The sequence below is a fragment of the Heptranchias perlo genome, chromosome 2 (assembly GCF_035084215.1).
Source record: "Heptranchias perlo isolate sHepPer1 chromosome 2, sHepPer1.hap1, whole genome shotgun sequence".
Taxonomy (NCBI): Eukaryota; Metazoa; Chordata; class Chondrichthyes; order Hexanchiformes; family Hexanchidae; genus Heptranchias; species Heptranchias perlo.
The window spans coordinates 144,925,475-144,949,734 of record NC_090326.1 but is presented as its reverse complement, the minus strand read 5'-3'; the positions used below and the strand labels follow the sequence as shown (position 1 = coordinate 144,949,734).

Sequence of the window (24,260 nt, the reverse complement as noted above, 5' to 3'; positions counted from 1 at the left end):
GACCAAAAGTTTAAGCAAAAAGTTCGATTTTAAGGTGGATCTTGAAAGATTATAGGGAGGGGGAGGCTTAGAGCAGGAATTCCATAGTGTAGGGCCTAGATATTTGAAGGCTGCTAATGGTGGGACAACGGGAGAGGAATGCACAAGAGATTGTAAAATGGTCAAAATAACAAGCATCATACTTTGCTCTGAAGTGGACGCAGCATCTGGCCATGATAGTGTTATGGTACGAGACTTGTAAGGCAGAAACAATTTATTCAAATCCTACCATGGCAACTTACGAAAAAGTTTAAATTAATCTGGCAATTTCTGGGCCAGTACCAGAAAATACATCCATAAAAGCAGCCAGACTTGTAAAACCAAACTAGTTCATTAAGGTCCTTCACTCCTATCTGTATGGCCATGTGATTCCAGTCCAACATTGTCGGTTCAATGCCCTCTTAAGTGGCCTGACAAGCCAGTTATCAGGGCAACTAGGAATGGGCAATAAGTGTGGCCAGTTTTGCCACATCCCAACATCAAATAAAAAGTTTCAGATGCAAACTTGATAATCTCAAATCATACACAGTTACAGAGAAACCAATAAACAAATATTAAAGTTGTTCTCTCTCTGGGCCAAACCCACAAGTTAGGTCAAAGTACTAAGAAGTATTCAACTCCAAGGAGTCTACCCATGTTGCTGTACAACTTGCCTGAAAGTAGTTTAACATTCTTCCATATTTGACTCCGCTCAATGCCGCGTGATCGTAAAGCTCAGTTTGGAATGAAGGTTGGGAACTGCGGTGCAAATATCTTGCATGCCGCATTGAAGCCTAAATCATAGGTGTTCAGGAAAGATAGGGAAGGAAAGAAAGGAGGTGGGGGAAAGAGGAGAGAGGTGGCAGTATTGATTAAGGAGAATATTGCAGTGCTAGAGAGGATGTCCTGGAGGGGGTCAAGGACAGAATCTATTTGGTTAGAGTTAAGGAACAAGAGAGGTGCCATTACACTACTGGGTGTATTCTATAGGCCATCAAATAGTGGGAAGGATATAGATGAGCAAATTTGCAGGGAAATTACAGGAGGTGCAAAAGCCGTAGAGTAGTGATAACAGGGGACTTCAACTATCCTAATATAGACTGGGATAACGTTAAGGGGCAAAGGATGGGAGGAATGGGCGGAAAAAAGCGGCATATGACAGGGGTCAGGATGATAAGTGAGAACCAGGCAGAATCTCCAAAGTTCAGAGGGGAAGTGAAAAAGGAAATAAGAGGGGCAAAGAGAGTATGAGAATAGACTAGCGGCCAACATAAAAGCGAATCCAAAAGTCTCCTACAGACATGTAAACAGTAAACGGGTAGTAAGGAGGGGTGGGGCCGATTAGGGACCATAAAGGAGATCTACTCATGGAGGCAGTGGGCATGGCTGAGGTACTAAATGAGTACTTTGCATAGATCTTTACAAAGGAAGAAGGTGCGGCCAGTCTCAGTAAAGGAAGGTATAGTTGAGATACTGGATGGGCTAAAAATTGAGAAAGAAGTACTAGAAAGGCTAGCTGTATTTAAAGTAGATAAGTCACCTGATCCAGATGGGATGCACCCTAGGATGCTGAGGGAAGGGGGAAAAATTGCAGAGGTACTGTCCATAATCTTCCAGACATCCTTAGATATAGGAGTGGTGCCAGAGGACTGGAGAATTTCAAATGTTACACCCTTGTTCAAAAAAGGGTGTAAAGATAAACCCAGCAACTACATGCCAGTCAGTTTAACCTCTGTAGTGGGGAAACTTTGAGACGATAATCCGAGACAGAATTAATAAATAAATAAATAAATAAATAAATAAAGTGTCACTTGGACAAGTGTGGATTGATTAGGGAAAGCCAGCACGGATTTGTTAAAGACAAATCGTGTTTAACTAAATTGATAGAGTTTTTTGATGAGGTAACAGAGGGTAGATGAGGGCAATGCAGTTGATGTGGTGTATATGGATTTTCAAAAAGCGTTTGATAAAGTGCAGCATGTTAGGCTTGCTATTAAAATTGAGGCCCATGGACTAAAGGGGGCAATAGCAACATGGATAAAGAATTGGCTAAATGACAGGAAACAGTAGTGGTGAAGTGTTGTTTTTCAGACTGGAGGGAGGCGTGCAGTGGTGTCCCCAGAGGTCGATGCTGGGACCACTGTTTTTCTTGATAGATATTAATGACTTAGACTTGGGCGTACAGGGCACAATTTCAAAATTTGCAGATGATAAAACTTGGAAGGGTAGTGAACAGTGAGGAGGATGGTGATAGACTTCAAGAGGATTATAGACACACGGGTGGCGTGGCCGGTTATGTGGTAGATGAAGTTTAATGTGGGAAAATGTGAGGTGATGCATTTCGGTAGGAAAAATATAAACTAGAGGGCACAATTCTAAAAGGGGTAGAGGAACAGAGGGATCTTGGGGTATACGTGCACAAATCGTTGAAGGTGGCAAGGCAGGTTGAGAAAGCGGTTAAAAAAAAAAGCACACAGGGTCCTGGGCTTTATAAATAGAAGCATAGGGTACAAAAGCAAGGAAGTCTTGATGAACCTTTATAAAACACTGGTTCGGCCACAGCTGGAGTACTGTGTCCCGTTCTGGGTACGGCACTTTAGGAAGGATGTGACGGCCTTAGAGAGGGTGCAGAAGAGATTTACTAGAATGATTCCAGGGATGAGCGACTTGCATTAAGTGGATAGACTGGAGAAGCTGAGATTGTTCTCCTTGGAACAGGGAAGGTTGAGAGGAGGGTCTGGACAGAATAGATAGAAAGAAACTGTTCCCGTTGGCGGAAGGGTCAAGAACCAGAGGGCATAGATTTAAGGTGATTGACCAAAGATGATACGAGGAAAAACTTCTTTTATACAGTGAGTGGTTCGGAATGCACTGCCCGATGGAGTGGTGGAGGCAGATTCAATCATGGCCTTAAAAAGGGAACTGGATAAGTACTTGAAACGAAAAAATGTGCAGGGCTATGGGGATAGGGCAGGGCAGTGGGACTAGCTGGATTGCTCATGTATAGAGCCGGCGCGGACTCGATGGGCCGAATGGTCTCCTTCCGTGCTGTAAGCTTCTATGATTATATATTGATGTGTATAAACCACTTTCTCCCCTCAGGTTGAGCCACACATTTTTGGTGACTGATGGGATAGGCGAGCTACTCCAGAGAGCTGCAAGCTCAAGTCAGCATCTTTCTGTTCAGTGGCACTATGTACTGGGGCGTCACCACACCCAACAACTTAGTATCGATATTAAAAACTTCATACCGTAAACTTGTCTTCCCTTTTCTTCCTGTATCCATATGAATTCTTCCTGGAAAAAAATTAAAAATTCTATAAAGACTTTAATATTTCAGGGGAAAAAAGTTTCTGCTACAGGTTTCTCACATTTTCTACACACCAGATCATAGAAAGGTCAGTAAGACTAGCTTTGTTTCTAGATTCCTTGATCTGTCCCTGTAGTTCAGCAACTTAAATCACTCATATTTCTGGTCATTTTATATGGGTATGATTACAGATTATTGCAATCTACATCACGTGATAAACTACATACCAGCAGCAAGGGTAACGAAGGGGGAGAAAATAAAACCAATGAAAAAAGGCTCGATGGCAAGACATTCTGATTTTCCCTTGTTTAGCAACAATTACATTTTATTTAACTAAACATCCTTTAGGTGACAGATCACATCTGAAAGGAGTCAATTATCGATATTACTTCCTTATTTTGGTTATTCAGACTCACCTTCCTCGACCCATGCTGGGTGATGAATCAGCACTGATTTGCTCTGACCTTCCAATCCCAGCATCTCTCTTATTATAACCTGCATTGCTATGGATCCTTGTCCTGTTGGGCCCAGCCGGTCGCATCTGAGGACTTCGAACACCATTCAACAGACGATCCGTGGAAAAATTAAATATCGTTGGGCTCTCCAGAAGTCCTGGTCCACGATCGGTGTTCGGCAACATGGGGCGTAGATGAGATTTGCTGTGGGTCCTAATCAAAAATGCAAATTAATTATACTGAGCAAGATGAATCGTTTAATACAACAGATTAAGACAACAAACGGTAACAAGAAAGTAAAAAAAATGTGTAAAATAAAATTCAACTTTGAAATCCCTAGGGCATAGAATTTTTGTGCTAAAATAAATGAGTTTTTGGAAATACTGCAAAAAATTAATGCGTGATAGGCAGTGCAAGATTGGAGAACAAAGAGGATTTGCTACAGAAAACTATACTAGCAGAGTCCTGCACAACTTCCGGTCCTGATCCCAAGAAACCATCCCGGAGATGAGTCTGGCTATCAAGGCCATAACTAGCGTAGTGATGATCCACACTAACTCACTTGCAGCAGGATGAAACAACCCCCTGCTGTAACAAAGTCTCGTCCCCCGCAATAAACATCTCAATTAAGCATCCGTGGGATGACAGCCAATTGAGATTGATGTATAAGCCTCCACCCAAAACTGGGTAAGGGTCCAGCAATTTGACCCCTTCCCTGCAGAGCTATATAAAAAACACCTCCCTTCACCAGATGTACTAGACATGTCTGCAGAGGAACAGCCCAGTCCAAGAAGGGAAATCAGAGTGCACCATCTGCTGTTGGCACACGCTCAGCACCTAACGCCTTACCAAACAAGGTAGGGTAGCTATTGTGGCACTCTAGCTATCCTGAGTCCCCAGATCAGTATGCATAATTATGCACAGATTTATTGTACGTGTATATTCCTGTAAATACAGCAAAAGTGCAAGATTATCCCACCCTTTGGACACCTCATACTGAAGATACTACAGTCAAGCAGATTGTAATCTGTTTTTAGTTTTTAGGCACTTCAGAGTTAGCATGCTCAATAAGGTGCACTTTGGTTAAAAAAAACAGCAATATATGCATTAAATACGTCAGTTCGGGGCATCCCAGTAGGTCAAATGGCAGGTCCACCCAGTTGCTGATCTGATGGCCGCGAGTTGCAAGGCTGCCCGTCTTTCCAACTTGCTTCCCTGAGGTAGCTCAGTTCCAGCCCATGCGATAAATGCTGAAAGGAGATGCATTCATTCCCTTTCAGAAAGATATCTGCAGACTAAATCAGTTCCTGCTCAAGTTATACCTCCTACTACAGTACCTCCCAGCTGACTGTCCTGCCACCCAGGATACAGTAGCACCAATGAGTTTTGGGAGGGGGAGGAGTGCTGGAAAGGGGTCAGAAAGGATCCATTAGATTGATTTCATTGGATCATCTGGTCAAATGTTTGACTTGTTGGAAGGTTAAATACTTTGAGCAGATATGGTTTTTCAAGGTTACAAATGTCTTTCTCCCTCTTCTCATCTGAATTCCCTTCCTCATTCCTGCAGCATTTTGCTGATGTTTGCTCTGTGAGTGACTAGCTCCCACCGCTGCTTACTAAAACTAAAAACTCAAATGAAGAATCCTAGGGACAAATTTGCAGCCTACAATTCTGTGGCACTGTAAATTGGAAGCTACCTGTACAACGCCACCATATTGACCACAGCAGTGTCAAGATATGTTCCAAGTTTTTGCTTGTGCACCTTGCAGGGAAAAATTACACTGCACAAAGCTAAAAATGCAACTGAAGTCAGAGCTAGATCTTAAAACAATTGCAAGACAAACATTTTTACAGTTAATGTCAATTACTACTTGTGGGAAAAAGCTGCTCAGATCTGAAAAGTGAACTGTTGAAATATTTTGCAAACACAAGTATGCTACCATTGCTTGATTTCTTCTATGTTTATAGATGAATCCGACATAGAATGGACACTGCATCCTCTTGCAATTACTCTGGTACATTCTGCAACTTCATTTATTCATTAATGCTGCAACAGATGTGCATTATGTTTCACCTCGTCATGTATCCCATGGCCATTTTCTTTCCTACCTATACTGGCAGTTCTGCCATTTTTCAAGTCAAAGCAATGATACAATTAGACATCAAATAAAACGTGTTAGGCTCATTTACCATATTGGTACCAATATACTACAAAAAAATGAACCTAAACCTAAAAACCCAAGGTTTGAGGTACGATTTGCTACTTGCATTTATTGCTTCAAGCTGCTTCTACCACCAAAACTGCATTACATACTTAAAATTCTTCTCCAGATGCAATCCAAATGTGGAAGAACAAAACAAAATTTTACATGGGAGTTTTCCCCAGATTAAACAGCCGTAGTATGAACATTTTACATACCTATTACTTCACTGAATAACCAAATGAACACACCATGGTCACTATTGTTGCGTAGGCTTACATACCCCACACAAAAGGGCCACAAAGATCTTTAATCTGGAAAGCTTTTTACAAAGTTCCTACAGAAGATTCCCAATTAATCTAAAAACTGCAGTAATTCAAAAAATAGAACATGGAACTGTTAAGTTGATTTTAAAAATATAGGAAACTGTTTTCAGGAGGTATAACAGGGAAGGTTTTGAATAAAGCTCCAAACGGGGTCAGCACTCTGACCCTTTCGTTTATCTACATAAATGACTTGGATATCAAATACACTGGCAACAAATAGGGAGGGCAGTAGAAATGGCAGCTAAAAGCTTTGCAGAATGGTTTACACTGGTTAGCCATTTGGGAAAATGAAATTTAACACTTCAGACATTTGAAATAGTGCACTCTGGTCAGAAAACTTTGCATCATAGTTAAGGAATGAGTGAAACAAATAGAATTTAGACTTTAAGTATCTGAGTAATAGCAGACTTATTTTCAATGCCTAGACAGTGTGGCAAGATTTAAAAAAGTTGATAAAATGTTAGGCAAAACAGCCAGAGTAGCAGCAAATCCCATCTGCAGAAATGTTGCTTCACAATGCACTGGTCAAATCACACTTGGAGCATTGTGTTCATTTCTGAATAGACCACAAAAAATGTAAATGTATTGGAAGAAAGTTCCCAAATATAAAGAGCTGAGTTTAAGGCAAGATTTGCTCGACAATATGTATTTAAATTAATGCATATTGCTGTACTGATCTTAACTCATCCCTCCAATGGAAGGAAACATACTCCAAGCCTACAGCAATGATTTGGGTAATTGAAGGTACACAAATAGCTCAGAACTTTCCTCCATTTCGATGGAACAGCCCATTTCCTTTGTGCTCTTCTTTCCAGACACTGGGAAGGTCATACCCTGCTGCCAACCCAGATTTTTTTTTTAAACATTCAAAGAGATCTTACCTGTTTCTAGGATTATATTGTCTGAGTGAGGTCAAAGGGGCTGTAGCAGATTTGAAGTTTGGAGCTGCAGTAAATCCATTTATGAAGCCAGCATTTGGGAATGGAGATACCTACAACAAAATAGGATAAGAGTAATAATTCAATTCTCTCCACATAAAACAGACATCCTATGTGTAGAAAAATATGAAAACTCAATGGTGCAATGTTTATTCCACATTTATGAAGACCAGAAGGAATGTTTCAGTTACATAGTACTGTGTTCATTTTTCCATTTTAACAAAAACTCTGCATGATCACGAGTGGAACCCTGAACAAGTTACTTAATTTAGGTCAACTTAAGTTCCTGGTCATTCCATTCATGAAATAAAGATTGCACTCTATTCTTGATGCTCAAAAAAGGCAGGAATTATGAATCTGCAGGAGGGAAACAGCTGTGGCACTTTCAATGGAATACTTCCTATTTTCATCAAACACAGAAGCCAAAAGAAAAATTGGTGCGGTTTTGATAACATGGGGCATGTTGCACAAATCTTGAGGGGCAAATAAGTCAGCAGACATAAGCAATCCAGTGAACAGAGCTTATGGTAATAAATGTGAAGTTATGTTGAGAGTGATTAGCAGTATTCCACAGGAATCTGCTGCATACTGTTTACACTATTATGTCTATTACAAAATTTCCTGCAAACGAAACTACACGACCAGATAACTAATGACACTGCGCATTCAAAAAGATCTGGAAAAGCCAAGGAATTAAGTAATATTGACGTCAGATAGGAGAGGAAACAGGTGCATACAATGGGTAGGTGCCCATTAACAAAAGGAATGTATCATTTTGGGTATCCAACTTTACAGACATGCTCTGGGACATAGCTCAAAAAGCAACTAAGCTAACTCCAGGGCTCCAAGTTAGGATGAAAGATTCTCAGAACACACACTTACATTGCAATAAAATTAAGGGGATATGATCCAAGTCTTGAAAACAATTTGCACATTTCTTGGAAAGATACTGCACTCAGACTAACTGCAGAACTCCAAGACAAGTAACAAGTTCACAAGCCTTGAGAAATTAGAACCCCTGCTCCAGAACAGATGTCTGTGGAATAGGGTCCCAGTAAACGCCATTCATGCCACCAATACTGAACTCCTTAAAAGAAGTCCCACATCACGTCGAAGATTTTAAGGCCAAGGAATTAAAAATGGCAAAATCTTCCAAACATCACAACGGCTCCTGTTGGGGATTATGGACATTTCATTGGTATAGTGGCTGATTCAAGTAGACTGTACTATTCGATCTGTATTCTGGAATTTCACTCAACTATATTGGGGGTCAGAGAACGGTCAATGTTTTCTTGGATGCAATTGCCAGTAAAAATAGATTTTAAGCCAGTGTTGAACAGATGCTGGCGATGCTCCACAATACGCAGATCACATGAATAGGATTGACCTAGACGACCACTGTACAAGCCTTTTCCATTTTGTGTTAAGCTTCATTTAATAGATGCTCTGTGGGAACCAATCAAGGTATCTCCTGAAATGGGAAACCCTGGCTGAATAGTTGTCTTCAATAATTGGGTAGACGGGTGTGATATTTTACTTTCCAACAGTTAAGAATGGATCACTCATGGATGCAGCAGGATCCTCCATTTACTTACTGTTGTGATGCTCAAGAAACATGGTTGAAGGGCTAATAAGGAATTAGCAGTATAATGTTTGCTTTGTCTGCTTGCATCTTTTGAACTATTTCTGGTATTAGGGATAAATGGAGGAAATGCAGATATAAACCTTTGTGCCCAAGAAAAGGAGACACCACATTGCTTCAAGGTTGACATGACCTGACAGGAGCTGCCATTCAGAAGGGTAAACAGATTTATCTTCAGATATACACAACCCCTAGAAATGGGTTGAACTAATTGGATCTTCCACCCAGGAAGATGAACGGTGAGACAATTTAATCGGACACTAATGTCTCTTGCCGTGGCTAGCATGCAAGGTAATATTGCGACTCAGTGTGCTGGTTGGATTGCACCTGGGCAAAGAGTGGGAATCAAACCTCTTTCCCTCGGTGATCATTGAAACTCAAGATTATCTACAATGATGCAGGGCCAAAAAAATGGAAGTGGTTATCCTAGGAATACAGAGCACCTAAGAAGTGAAATTCAGAATGCTTAAGAATCAGCACACTGATGCAGGAAAAAAAAAATAGAACTTTAAGCTTAGCTCAGACGACTATTCTTGAGACTTCAGAATATCTTGATATCAGTGAAGTAAAGAATACACACTGGGTTTGACCAAGATCAAAGACAAAACAAAAGGATAAATGGCTCACTGAGCCCACCCCTTACAATACAGCACAATCACTGGATCGTGGACAATGCAACTTAAGTTCCCCAAGAAATATAACCAGAGATAAAATAAATAAAATTCTAAATTTCCTTGATCCTTTAAGTCAAGAACCTCTAAATAGTTGAGTTAGCTGCCTTCGTATTACACAAAGGTGAGTTCCATTGCTTGAAGGTGGTACCAGAGGAGCTTCAATGTTTGCATCTTTATCTAAGAAAACTCTTCCCATCTCAGTATTTCTATCTAAAGTAGTTTTCATTAATAGTGCAACATCCATCTTAGCTTAGTACTCAACATCAGCCTACCAGCAAACCAACAGCAGTTCTACCTTGAAATAAAGCAGATAGAAGTGCAGTAATAATTACTTATTATCTGGATATTCATCTGTGCGGTCATCTAGCAGCTGCCACATGGCCACTCAGGGCTGCCAACCGAGATTTCTGCTGGTGAGTCAGTCAATTATCTGTGGTCATGCATTGAATAGGAATTTGATAACAAAAACTAAATAAGGTTCTGAAGCATATAGATAAGCAGTCATATTTCTCAGGAAAGCAGGAGTGTGACCTATCGAGTCTCCCTTCAAACCATACAATAGAAATTAATGCATTCTGGTTGGGCTTTTATATTTTCAGTATCCAGCATGATGTGCATCTGCCAACTTTTGCAGCTGTGGACATAAACAACTGAGCAAAGTCAGTATCTGCCCCTCATTCTAGCAGTGCTGATTGCAACTTTTCATGATGTTGGCTCAATAGCATACCTTACCGGTGTATGGATATATAGGATTCTGTTTGCGCATTATCAGCGGAGTGAGAAGATGCATTCACGGAGTAAGACGAGATTAAGCTTGGGTTTAGTATCTAAAGTTGAGAAAGGTTGACATACTGAGTGTACACTACAGGAGCTCTTCCACTCAGCACCACAAATATTTAACACTGACCGTCAATAACAACGTGCTTCTGTTCGGTATCCTTACCCAATTCCTGTAAACCGCATAAACTGCAGTCATGACTGATCATCTATGATTTATTGCAACTCTGCCAAACGGCTCAACACACCACTGATTAATCAAGGGTGGATAGCAGTAAATTTCACTTGCGGTGCAGACCATTGGGTGCAACTAACTATCGAAAGACTTACAACAATGTCCTTGTGCTACACAAATTCCTGTACTCTGGCACAATGAGACTTGGGAACATAGGAACAGGAGTAGGCCATTCGGCCCCTTGTGCCTGCTCCGCCATTTGATAAGATCATGGCTGATCTGTGATCTAGCTCGATATACCTGCCTTTGGCCCATATCCCTTAATACCTTTGGTTGCCAAAAAGCTAGCTATCTCACATTTAAATTTAGCAATTGAGCTAGTATCAACTGCCGTTTGCAGAAGAGTGTTCCAAACTTCTACCACCCTTTGTGTGCAGAAATGTTTTCTAATCTCGCTCCTGAAAGGTCTGGCTCTAATTTTTAGACGGTGTCCCCTGCTCCGAGAATCCCCAACCAGCGGAAATAGTTTATCTCTATCCACCCTATCCGTTCCCCTTAACATCTTATAAACTTCGATCAGGTCACCCCTTAACCTTCGAAACTCCAGAGAATACAACCCCAATTTGTGTAATCTCTCCTCGTAACTTAACCCTTGAAGTCCAGGTATCATTCTAGTAAACCTACGCTGCACTTCCTCCAAGGCCAATATGTCCTTCCGAAGGTGCAGTGCCCAGAACTGCTCACAGTACTCTAGGTGCGGTCTAACCAGGGTTTTGTATAGCTGCAGCATAACTTCTGCCCCCTTGTACTCCAGTCCTCTAGATATAAAGGCCAGCATTCCATTAGCCTTCTTGATTATTTTCTGCACCTGTTCATGACACTTCAATGATCTATGTACCTGAACCCCAAGTCCCTTTGGACATCCACTGTTTTTAACTTTTTACCATTTAGAAAGTACCCTGTTCTATCCTTTTTTGATCCAAAGTGGATGACCTCACATTTGTCTACATTGAATTCCATTTGCCACAGTTTTGCCCATTCACCTAATCAATATCCCTTTGTAATTTTATGTTTTCATCTACACTGCTTACAATGCCACCAATTTTTGTGTCATTAGCAAACTTAGATGAGACTTTCTATGCCTTCATCTAAGTCATTAATAGTGAATAATTAAGGCCCCAAGACAGATCCCTGCGGGACTCCACTAGTCACATCCTGCCAATGTGAATACTTACCCATTATCCCTACTCTCTGTCGCCTTTCGCTCAGCCAATTTCCTAACCAAGTCCGTACTTTTCCCTCGATTCCATGGGCTTCGATCTTAGCAAACAGTCTCTTATGTGTGACCGTATCAAATGCCTTCTGGAAGTCCATATAAATAACATCCATTGACATTCCCCTGTCCACTACTTTAGTCACCTCTTCAAAAAATTCAATCAGGTTTGTCAGGCACGACCTACCTTTCATAAATCCATGCTGGCTCTCTGATTCTCAAGGTGTTCAGTCACCCTATCCTTAATTATAGATTCCAGCAATTTCCCCACAACAGATGTTAGGCTAACTGGTCTATAATTCCCTGGTTTCCCTCTCTCCTTTCTTAAAAAGCAGAGTGACATGTGCAATTTTCCAATCTAGAGGGGCAGTTCCTGAATCAAGAGAACTTTGAAAGATTATAGTTAGGGCATCTGCAATGTGCTCACCTACTTCCTTTAAAACCCTGGGATGGAAACCATCTGGTCCTGGGGATTTGTCACTTTTTAGTGCTATTATTTTCTTCATTACTGTTGCTTTACTTGTGTTAATTTTATTGAATTTGGGAAATGTATGCCTGAAATAGACCTCCTGCAATTCTTTATCTTCAGGACTTGACCGCCAAGAAACTTCGCTTGATATGCAATCTCTTTGCTCTGCCTATAAGGCCATAGAATTGGGTTTCCAAACCAAGTCTATCTATCCAATGGCGATCATAACATGATCGAGTTCAATGTAGTGTTTGAAAGGGGAAAAAAGTGAATCACCTGCTAAGATTCTAGACTTGGGTAAGGCCGACTTCAATATTAGTTTTCTTGGGATTTCCCGCATGATATCCTCTTTTTCTACTGTAAATACTGACGCAAAGTAATTGTTCAACATGTCCGCCATTTCCCCATTGTCAATGACAATATCCCCACTTTCAGTTTTTAAGGGGCCAACACTGCTCCTGACCACCCTCTTTTTCCTAATATAACTATAAAAGTTCTTCGTATTGGTTTTGATACCCCTTGCAAGTTTCTTTTCATACTCTCTTTTTGTAGCTCTTACTATCTGTTTTGTGACCCTTTGTTGATCTTTGTATCTTTCCCATTCGCCAGGATCTGTGCCATTTTTTGCCGTTTTGTATGCCCTTTCCTTACGTCTTATACTGTCCCTTACCTCTTTAGTTGTCCATGGCTGTTTTTTTTTGGCAAGTAGAGCTCTTGCCCCTCAGGGGTATAAACCAGTTCTGTATCTCGTTAAATGTTTCTTTAAACATTTCCCACTGATCAGTCGTTTTACCCATTAACAGATTTGCCCAGTTTACTGTGGACAGTCTCGGTCTCATCCCATTGAAGTCAGCCGTACCCAAGTCTAGAATCTTAGCAGGTGATTCACTTTTTTCCCTTTCAAACACTACATTGAACTCGATCATGTTATGATCGCTATTGGATAGATAGACTTGGTTTGGAAACCCAATTCTATGGCCTTATAGCCAGAGCAAAGAGATTGCATATCAAGCAAAGTTTCTTGGCGGTCAAGTCCTGAAGATAAAGAATTGCAGGAGGTCTATTTCAGGCATACATTTCCCAAATTAATAAGTGATGTCAACTTGAAGACAATCCAAATTTTAAATCATTCTCAACTTGTGCAGAGAGACTATTTTAGATCTCCCTTATGTGCAGGAAGCTGCTTGGTTAACATTGGTATCAACGATGTGAAATTTGGAACGAGAATCTTTTCCACCCAGACAGCAAATATAACATACCTGGCCAAAAACTGCTAAAACCCCAGCTACTTTCTAACTCATACCACCCCCCTCCCGCCCTTCACTCCCCAAACCCAATGCATCCAACACTTGATGCAAGAACACAATACAAACTTAAGAGAAAAAATTAAACCTGGCAGCAGCTCATGAGATTTTTTTCTTTAAAAAAGTGCATATGCCTACACCATAGTTCATTCTTGGCTCATCAAAAATCTTACTGTCATGACTAGCAAGATGAATGTGTTACATTTACACTGTAAATAGCAAGAAACCCCCAAATCCCAAGCATAGCCCAATGTTTTTGTGTACTAATTTACTGCTATTGAGTGGTGCAATCCAAGTGTTTATTCACTTCCCTACATAACTGGTTCCTCAGCTCAGTCAGGTTACTAATGATGTGGAGATGCCGGTGATGGACTGGGGTTGACAATTGTAAACAATTTTACAACACCAGGTTATAGTCCAGCAATTTTATTTTAAATTCACAAGCTTTCGGAGGCTTCCTCCTTCCTCAGGTGAACGATTTCATTTCGTTCACCTGAGGAAGGAGGAAGCCTCCGAAAGCTTGTGAATTTAAAATAAAATTGCTGGACTATAACTTGGTGTTGTAAAATTGTTTACAAAGGTTACTAATGGAAAGACTCAGTATGTGATTTCACCCATCCCCCAGGATGAGTCACCCTGGTACTTGCTAGTGTCTGGTTCAGGGATGAATTGCTAGACTTTTGGATGGAGGCCAACACCCCGTTAGTCAGGAAATGCTGCATAGAATGGGTGAGTTAAACAATTTAGGACATTAAAAATCTTTGTTTACAGACCAGCACTGGCAGAGACCCACAAGCCAGTTACCTGCCTGCCCCTTCAGCTGATGAATAAATAGGGCAAAATGTGAAATCAAAGGAGGAGGAAACAACTTTCTCCCAAATATAAAGGCTGGAAGTCATAAAAGTGATACAATATCCTCTGAGTGACTGATCAGTTCTGTACTAAGTCAATCAAAACACACACAATTACTCAGATGTTCTACCTTCCTATGGAACTTTTAGACGAGGCAAGAGTCCAAGTAGTGCTCTCTAAAGTTCCTCAATATTTAGTATGAAGCAATGAGATACGTTTATAAAAGCAGAAATTGGAGGTCATATTTTGCAAGAAGTGATTCCGTAAGAGGGTTTTAAAAATTTTAGTTGCCCAATTAAAAAGGCACAATAAGTTAGAGAATACTAAAAGGTCAGTAATTATACAATTTGCATACCATGAATACACCGTGATCAACTTTAAATGAAGAAATGGTCAATAGTTTGAAAAAAATTCCAAGTGCACCACACTTACCAATGTAGGATCCAGGTAGCTATGGGTTGTAGACCAAGACTGAGGAGTAAGAAGGCTATAAAGTGGAAACTGCTGTTGGGGGCTGTATATTGGAGGCACATAAAATGATGTGTACCTCTGCTGAGTGTATAGGTTCATATCGAGAGGTCTGTAACCATTCTTTGGTAGAAAAGTGTTGATCGCCATTGGCTTTGCTTTTATCCTTGCCTGCAAAGAAGTCCCAGGTTCAAGTTAATACTTGGCACTGCACTGAACAAAAAGAATCCAGGAACTACATCAGTGTTAAATATTATGCAACTTTTACCTTTATAGGCTTCCCCTGGAAGGTTTTTACTTCTTCTCGAAGGTATCTGTATGCCTGACCAAAATAAGTGACATGTTAGAACACAAACTGGCCAGTCATGTTACAGCACTACATATGTGGTGCACGGTCAAGATAAGCTACAGAAATGCACACTAGTGTTCAGTTAAAATGCCAGCTCTGGTGTGGTTGTAGGAATGCTACTCCACTTGAATTCGGAAGTTTAAAGTCAGCAGATTGTTGATTCGAACTACAAAAAGTTGGCAATACAGCCACAAAGCCACTCTTAATGGAAGTAGCTTTTTTGTGCATAGGAAAACACCTCTGCTATGAAGTGTTTTTTTTTAAAAAACTGTTCAGTCGATAAAAGGCCATACGCAGCACCTCAGCCCTTCAAATACATTCAGCCCAGATTACATCCTATAACAAAAAATCCATTTCTTTTAAAAGTTTTGCCATCAGCTATACTTTTCATGAAAGTTTCATTACTTCCAAGAAAAAATTAAATCAAACTTATAACTAAAGGCAAAGTTGGCTCGAAGTTACCGAGATGGATTCACAATAGAACCAAGCTCAGTCTAAGCTACTAAAAAAGTCATTGAACCCGAATACTCCAACTTGAATATTTACATATAAATATTCAAAATTGAAACTGGAGAAAATAAAACCAAGTATGACCAGTTAATTCTTGGAAAACCCCTTATAAAAGGGTACAGATGGAAATGCTCAGATTTAAAAACTACATTTTCAGGCAGCTTATTCCTAAAGATTAACCACAATTTTTTTAACACACATTTCGTCGTATCATGGTATGGTACAGCACAGGAGGCCGCCATTCGGCCCATCGTGTATTACTCTTTGCAAAAGTAATCTAATTAGTCACACCACCCTGCTCTTTCCCCAGAGCCATGCAAATTTGTTCCCTTCAAGTATTTATCCAACTCCATTTTGAAAGTTACTGAACCCGTTTCCACCACCTTTTCAGGCAGTGCATTCCCAATCATAACTTGCTGCATAAAAAAAGATACCTCACTTCACCTCTGGTTCTTTTGCCAATCACTGTAAATCTGTGTCCCCTGGTTACCCACCCTTCTGCCACTGGAAACAGTTTCTCTTTATTTACTCTATCAAAACCCTTCATGATTTTGAACACCTCTATCAAATCTCCCCTTAACCTTCTCTGCTCTGAGAATAATCCCAGCTTCTCCAGTCGCTCCACATAACTGAAGTCCCTCACCCATGGTGCCATTCCAGTAAATCTTTTCTGTACCCTCTCTAAGGCCTTGACAGCCTTCCTCAAGTGTGGTGCCCAGAATTGAACACAATACTCCAGCTGAGGCCTAACTAGTGTTAAATAAAGGTTTAGCATAACTTACTTGCTCTTATATTGTATGCCTCTATTTATAAAGTTAAGGATTCCATTTGGTTTAACAGCCTGCCAACTCAAAAGATTTGAATACATACACTCCTAGGTCTCTGTTCCTGCATCCCCTTTAGAATTGTACCATTTAATTTACATTCCCTTTCCCCATTCTTTGTACCAAAATGTATCATTTCACACTACTGCGTTAAATTTTATCTGCCATTTTTTATGCCCATTTCATCTGTTTCTATATTCTCGAAGTCGGTCACTATCCTCCACATTGTTGACCACATTTCCGAGTTTTCTGCAAACTTTGAAATTATGCCCTGTATACCCAGGTCATCAATATATCAAAAGAGTAGCGGTACTAATACCAACCCGTGCAGAACGCCACTGTATACTTCCCTCCAGTCTGCAAAACAACCGTTCACCGCTACTCTCTGCTTTCTGTCCCTTAACCAATTTTGTATGCACGCTACCACTGTCCCTTTAATCCCACAGGCTTTAATTTAAGGAACAATAACTTGCATTTATTATCACCTTTAACGTAGTAAAATATCCCAAGGCACTTCACAGGAGCATTATCAAACAAAATTTGACACTGGGCCACATAAAGAGATATGACAGGTGACCAAAAGCTTGGTCGACAAGGTAGGTTTTAAGGAGCGTCTTAAAAAGGAGGGGTAGAGAGGTTTGTGGAGAGAATTCCAGACCTTAGGGCCCAGGCAGCTGAAAGCACAGCCACCAATGGTGGAGCAATTAAATTCAGGGATGTGCAAGAGGCAAGAAATGGAGGAGCTTAGAGATCTCAATGGGTTGTAGGGCAGGAGGAGGTTACAAAGACAGGGAGGGGCAAGGCCATGGAGGGATTTGAAAATGGATGAGAATTTTAAAATTGAGGCGTTGCAGGACCAGGAGCTAATGTAGGCCAGAGAGCACAGGGGTGATGGGTGAACGGGACTTGGAGAGTTAGGACACAGGCAGCAGAGTTTTGTATGAGCTCAAGTTTATGGAGGGTGGAAGATGGGAAGCCGGCCAGGAGAGGGTTGGAATACTTGAGTCTAGAGGTAACAAAGACATGAATGCAGTTTCAGCAGCAGATGAGCTGAGGCAGGGGCAGGGATGGGAAATGTTGTGGAGGTGGAAGTAGGCAATCTTGATGGAGCAGATGTGGTCGGAAGCTCATCTCAGGGTCAAATAGGACACCCAAGTTACGAAGGGTCCATTTCAGCTTCAGACAGTGGCCAGGCAGAGGGAACGGAGTTTGCGGTGGGGATCAAAGACAATGGCTTCGGTCTTCCCAATATTTAGATGGAGGAAATTTTTGCTCACCCACTACAAGCAGTGTGACAAATTCGAGGCAGTGGAGGGGTCGAGAGATGCGAGGTAGAGCTGGGTGTCATCAGCGTACATGTGGAATCTGACTTTGTGTTTTCGGATGATGTTGCCATGGGGCAGCATGTAAATGAGAAATAGGAGGGGGCCAAGGATAGATCCTTGCGGGACTCGAGGTAACCGTGTGTGAGTGGGAAGAGAAGCCATTGCAGGTGATTCTTTGGCTACGATTGGGTAGATAAGAATGGAACCAGGCAAGTGCCATCCCATCCTGCTGGACAACGGAGGTGAGGAGGATGGTGTGGTCAACCGTGTCAAAGGCTGCAGACAGGTCAAGAAGGATGAGTAGGGATAGTTTACTATGGTCAGTCACATAGGATATCATTTGTGACTTTGAAAAGGGCTGTTTCAGTACTGAGGCAGGGGCAGAAACTGATTGGAGGGATTCAAACAAGGAGTGCAAAATGCTTTAAAATTGCTACAGCTTTTAGGACAAAGGAGGACATGTATTTATTTTGTAATTTTCTGCATTCAAGGTTAAAGGCGTTAGTCCCAGGAAATTGAACACTTTCCATTTCAAACACTCCTAGGTCAGACAGTGCAGCTAGACACAGAGCAACGTGTCCTTCACTCTGTCAGTGCCTCAGCCCCAAGATCACCCTCTACTGCACCAGTGTAATATTACCACATCCCAATTTCACATAAGCCATTGCATGGCTTCTGAATTAGCAGTTGTGCTACTAATTTGTTTTCCACATACAATCCTTACAAACGACAGATGACTTTCATGCCATCAATCTGGGCTCAACTTAAACCCAGGTCCCAGAAGTGAAAGGCTGTGTCTAACACACAGCACCACCCAGTTTAAATGAATCTTGTAAGATAACTACCAGAACTTAGTGCTGTACTGAAAGCATACGCAGAAGTACAACTGAGTATCAAAGCATCTAAACTGCTAAAAAGATATCCTGTGTACATTGTGACAATTTCCAAAATCTTTCGAAGAATTATTGGCTTTACCTGTTGTGCATCAGCCTCTGATTCAAAGGTAATAAACCAGTTGTCGTTGTAGGCAAACTCACAACTCATGAACTTCGGGAAATTTTCTCCTTTGAAGAGGGCTTCTACCTCCTGTAAAAAGAGTTAGCTGGCTGATATACTATATACATATTCCATGTGAGCAGGTTCTACTTACTTGTGCTCATTTCTGGTGACTTCAAATCTTTTCTTCCCAAAAGTCAATTCTAGCATCCAAGTACAAGACAATTTCTGTGCAAATTACTCTTGAAATTTGCAACTCCCTTAAATCCCAACCACACAAATCTGTGGAGAAGCACTTAGCACCGCCGCACATCACTGCTGAGATCAGAGTCTTTCTATCATATAATGTAAGTTGCCCCAGTAGTAAACATTTTACATGGTTACAAAGAATAGGGGAGTTGACAGGTTTTCACAGCAGTAGTTCTAATGACAAGCAAAACAACTGTACTGTTAACTTTTCCTTTTGGTCAACTAGTTCCAAAACTTGATAGGCCCTAAAGTCCAAATTGTTTGAGACAAAGAATTCAGCTCTGGTCTAAGGGATTCTTCTGTGGTTTTAGATAGTAGTGACTTATCCAAGAGGGAAATATGCCTTTCAAATTAAGGGGAAAAACTATCTTAACCTGAAAAGGGAGCAACCTCTAAATCTCCCACACAAGAATTTTACTCTGCAGATTAGCAAAGAGTTTTGTTCAAATTAAAGCTTCAACATATTATCTACTGGGGTTGGCTGCAGTACTATTATAACATCTGGAACAAGCTAAATCGGTCAATGTATTCATCCCTTAAGTAGAAATGCCCCTTTCCACTTTGACTAAAATGTTTCGGAATATTCACCAGTCTAAAAGGCACCATTTATTCTCTCCAGCAGGAAAAATTGGCCCAGATACAATTGATTTAAAAAAAAATAAACCTTATGTACATTTGTACTGCAGTAACTGTCCAAATTTAACAATGATCCTGGATTCCTCACAGATCTCGTAGCAAGAGGTTAGCACTATGGGGCCTGTGTACTGAGGTGGATCTTGATCCAGTGCATCAGCTATGTTTCCTGTGCTATGGTGCTGATATTCCTGAAGGTCTTTCTTACATGAACAATGCTGGACCTGCTTGTCAGTCATTGTACCCCTACCTTGCACTGACTTCTAGATCCCATTAGTCTGATAGTTCTTGAAGATTCATTCATAAGCTTCCATGTATCATTTGGTGAAATTTTTTAAAATCCAACTATTATTTTAAATTAGTGTCTGTTTTGGCTCAATTCTTACCTCAATGGGTGTAGACTCTGGTACTTCTCGTAGAATTACAATGCAGCGGTTTTGATTTGGCCTGACTTTCTCTCCCTTCTCATCCACTTGGACCAAAGGCAGTGCTAAATAAATTAAAGGATATCTTCAGCAACAATTCTTCTCCAAATTCTGCTTTTCACATTTTATGCAACACATACTTACATCTCAAAACATCAATAATCAGGTCCACATCTGTGCTCAGTTTCTTCACATGGTCGAGGTTCGCTACAGTCAGTATTGGCACGTACTGGTCACTATCCATTTGCGAGACCAGGTACATATCACTGGCCAGATTTTCTCTGCGAAACAATTATATTCAATGTGAACAAACACAATTTCAATTAGATTGCCACCCATTTCCAAGTTCAATATTAATGAAGTATGCACATTTTGAGCAAGTGTTCAAGTTTTGTATGCCTAAATGTTGATTATGTGTACCAATGAGCCAACACATTGACTTTTTAAATTAGAGAAAAAACCATAGTTCAACTGACTGGATAGTGGATAAAGTTCCCATTCGATATAGTATTCAGCCACACAGAAGTTGCAGAATCAATTCCTGGTTAGTTCATCTGAACCAAGGTAGAAATTGGAGCACAATTAGCCTCAGTGTCTCAAGCAGGATGAAGAACATAAGCAAATGTTTCTAATCACTGTCCAGTGGCCCATGATGGAACATGTGCATGTGGAATTCAGGTCTCAAGTGGATTGGGTTTGGCTGTGATGTTTTGCAACAAAGAATTTACCAATGCCCATGGTCAGCATTATGGACCTGTGTACCAAGGAGTTGGATCTTGATTCATATCATGCTTCCCATGCTTGGCTGTGTTGCAAATGTTTGCCAATGTTCTGCAGTCCTGAAGATCGATCTTATAAGAACTTTGCAAGATCTGCTAGCCAGTCATTGCACTCCACCCACTCTCCCCCCCCCACCATTCTTGCATTAACATCTGGGTCCCATTTCTTTGATAGTTTTTCCAAGATCTACAAGCTTCCAGCACCTTCTGGGAGGAAAAAAAAACTTAAGGGTGCAGGGTTCCTTTTTAGAGATGACTCATTTGGCACAGGTATACCAACTCCTGTATTTGTCCTCAATCACCATTGGATTGTCCACAATCAATGCTGGATGCCCAAGACATGCAGGTACCTAACAGTAAGTTGATGTTTCGCAGTTCAGAATGTTTCATTAAAGCTTTGTATACAGAATTTATACAGTGCTTTGAGATACTGAAAGCATGTTTTGTTTTTGGAAGCTCAGGGAAAAAGTGAGATTCTTATATTCATTCTCAATTTGTTAAGAAAACTGTTAGTTTGAAGTTTTTTGACCGATGTGTATTGTCTCAGGCATTAAACATCACAAAGCCCAAATGGTTAAATTACATTGGAAAGCTCTTAAATCTAAAATAGCAGAGGTGAAATAAAATTCATCTTTGTGTATAAATCAACAAAAAATTTAGAAAAACGGTTGAGTACTCACCGAGACAAACAGAACTCCAGTGTCTTTTTCAGCAACTCTCTAAGGTCTTCTTGCTGTTCCAATAAAGCCTGATCGCCTCCTCCTACAAACCAAAGGAAAACTATAGTTTCTCCAGGCAAAATGCACTCGCACATTACCAGACTTCAAATCGATCGAATACACTGCAATTTATTAACTTCTTTCATCCAGATTTCACAGCAGAATCTTTCATTGTTTGGCTGACAGGTAAATTATAATGTAGCAGCCAATTTTACAAAGTTAATTTGCAAATTTAAATCCTACCAGAAGAAACCCAATACAGCAATTTGTGTAGGTCTGTCAGTTATAAGATGATTGTAAACAACTTTACAACACCAAGTTATAGTCCAGCAATTTTATTTTAAATTCACAAGCTTTCGGAGGCTTCCTCCTTCGTCAGGTGAACGATGTGAAAATCATAGTTATAAGATGGGTTAGAATGAGCAAATTTTGCCTCATACCTAACCTAAGAGTTTTTTTTAAAATTCCTTCATGGGATGAGGGAGTCACTGGCGAGGCCAGCATTTATTGCCCATCCTTAATTGCCCTTGAGAAGGTGGTGGTGAGCTGCCTACTTGAACCGCTGCAGTCCGTGTGGTGAAGGTTCTCCCACAGTGCTGTTAGGAAGGGAGTTCCAGGATTTTGACCCAGTGACGATGAAGGAACGGCGATATATTTCCAAGTCAGGATGGTGTGTGACTTGGAGGGGAACGTGCAGGTGGTGGTGTTCCCATGCGCCTGCTGCCCTTGTCCTTCTAGGTGGTAGAGGTCGTGGGTTTGGGAGGTGCTGTTGAAGCCGCCTTGGCGAGTTGCTGCAGTGCATCTTGTAGATGGCGCACACTGCAGCCACGGTGCGCTGGTGGTGAATGGAGTGAATGTTTAAGGTGATGGATGGGGTTCCAATCAAGCAGGCTGCTTTGTCCAAGATGGTGTCGAGCTTCTTGGGTGTTAAAAAAAATGATCCATGGCTTTATAAACAGTAAGGAAGTTATGCTACACCTTTATAAATCACCAGTTAGTCTCAGCTGGAGTATTGTGCACAATTCTGGGCACCACACTTCAGGATGTCAAGGCCTTAGAGGGTGCAGAGGAGATTTACTAATGTGGTACCAGGGATATTGGACTTCAGTTACATGGGGAGACTAGAAGAGCAGAGGTGGTTATGGGGAGATTTAATAGGTGTTCAAAATCATGAAAGGGTAAATAAGGAGAAAGCGTCTCCAGTGGCAGAAGGGCCGGTAACCAGAGGACACAGATTTAAGGTAATTGGCAGAAGAACCAGAGGCGACATGAGAACTTTACTGCTTGAAAGGGTGGTGAAAGCAGGTTCAATACTAATTTTCAAAAAGGAATCGGATACATACTCAAAAATTTGCAGGGCTATGGGGAAAGAGCAGAGGAGTGGGACTAATTGGATAATTCTTTCAAAGAGCCGGTACAAGCACGATGGGCCAAATGGCCTCCTTCCATGCTATATCATTCTATATTTAAGCTATATGCGGTATTCATTAGAACAGTGCCCACTGACAATTTTTATCCCGGGTTAATATACGATCACTTTGGGTCCTAAACTGAAGTACCAAAGACTTCAAGAAGAATTTGTGTAAATAATTCCAAAAATTGTTCAACATCTGAAATGCACCAACACATCCATGCACACAGACACAATAATACACTATTTCCAGGACCAAAACAGTTCTCTTTTCAAAGGTCAACTTAGACTGTAACCTGGCAGGAATAAATAAGAAATTTAAGCATAACTACTTTGTGCAAATAATTGACATATGGAGTAAGTTACCAAGGAAGCCATTGAAGCAAATGTGTTCCATGCATTCCTTATTCTGTTCGTTTTGGTTCAAAGTGAACAAACAGACATGCTAGCAAATCATAGAAATCCACTGCCCATTAAAATTGCCAAAAATCACAATTGAAGACAGATGGCAGAGTTATTCCAACTGGTCATGTGAATTATGAGAAACACAAACAATGTAGTATGATGCATGCTTTTGTGAAATGAACTTAAGGGAATCAATTTGATAATTAAACTGCAGTGCTTTTTTTTAACCTGTCTGTCTGGTTCCGTGCATCGTCTCATACTCTGAATAGAAAGAGTCAGGACACTGGAGTGTTACAGTGTCCAGTTCTGGTTGTTCAGAGGAAGGAACTGTCAGAGAGGACTCCTGTGATGGACTCTGAAATGACTTGCCAGCATCACCATTGGTCTGAAATCCTGCAAACACATAGCAGTATTAATTTTGTATTTACAGTAAGCTAATCTTATTTGCATCACCTATCTCAAATTGAAAGCGCAAGAATTTCAATTTTTACAATTCTGACTCCTCTTTCCCTCCATCTTCCAAATACCTCAAATTTCATAATCAGACAGCACAGGAGGCGGCCATTGGGCCCATCATGTTGGTGCCAGCTCTGAAGAGCTATCCAATTAATCCCACCCTCCTGCTCTTTCCCCATAGCCCTGTAAATTTCTTCAAGTATATATCCAATTCCCTTTTGAAATTTACTATTGAATCTGCTTCCACCACTCTTTCAGGCAGTGCATTCAAGATCATAAAACCTCATGCCATGAAGA

General features: G+C 40.8%; 1 protein-coding gene across 1 annotated transcript in view; it reads right to left on the bottom strand.

Moving 5' to 3' along the window:
• larp4b (La ribonucleoprotein 4B) overlaps positions 1 to 24,260 on the bottom strand; it is a 105,837-nt gene that overhangs the window by 31,036 nt on the left and 50,541 nt on the right. Inside the window, exons 4-13 of the mRNA XM_068007836.1 lie at positions 23,736 to 23,900; positions 21,653 to 21,734; positions 20,338 to 20,474; positions 20,155 to 20,258; positions 18,866 to 18,976; positions 15,151 to 15,204; positions 14,847 to 15,053; positions 7,192 to 7,301; positions 3,745 to 3,996; positions 3,270 to 3,315 (exon numbers count right to left, since the gene is read on the bottom strand). Coding sequence (XP_067863937.1) covers positions 3,270 to 3,315; positions 3,745 to 3,996; positions 7,192 to 7,301; positions 14,847 to 15,053; positions 15,151 to 15,204; positions 18,866 to 18,976; positions 20,155 to 20,258; positions 20,338 to 20,474; positions 21,653 to 21,734; positions 23,736 to 23,900 — 1,268 coding nt within the window. The remainder of the gene's footprint in view (positions 1 to 3,269; positions 3,316 to 3,744; positions 3,997 to 7,191; positions 7,302 to 14,846; positions 15,054 to 15,150; positions 15,205 to 18,865; positions 18,977 to 20,154; positions 20,259 to 20,337; positions 20,475 to 21,652; positions 21,735 to 23,735; positions 23,901 to 24,260) is intronic.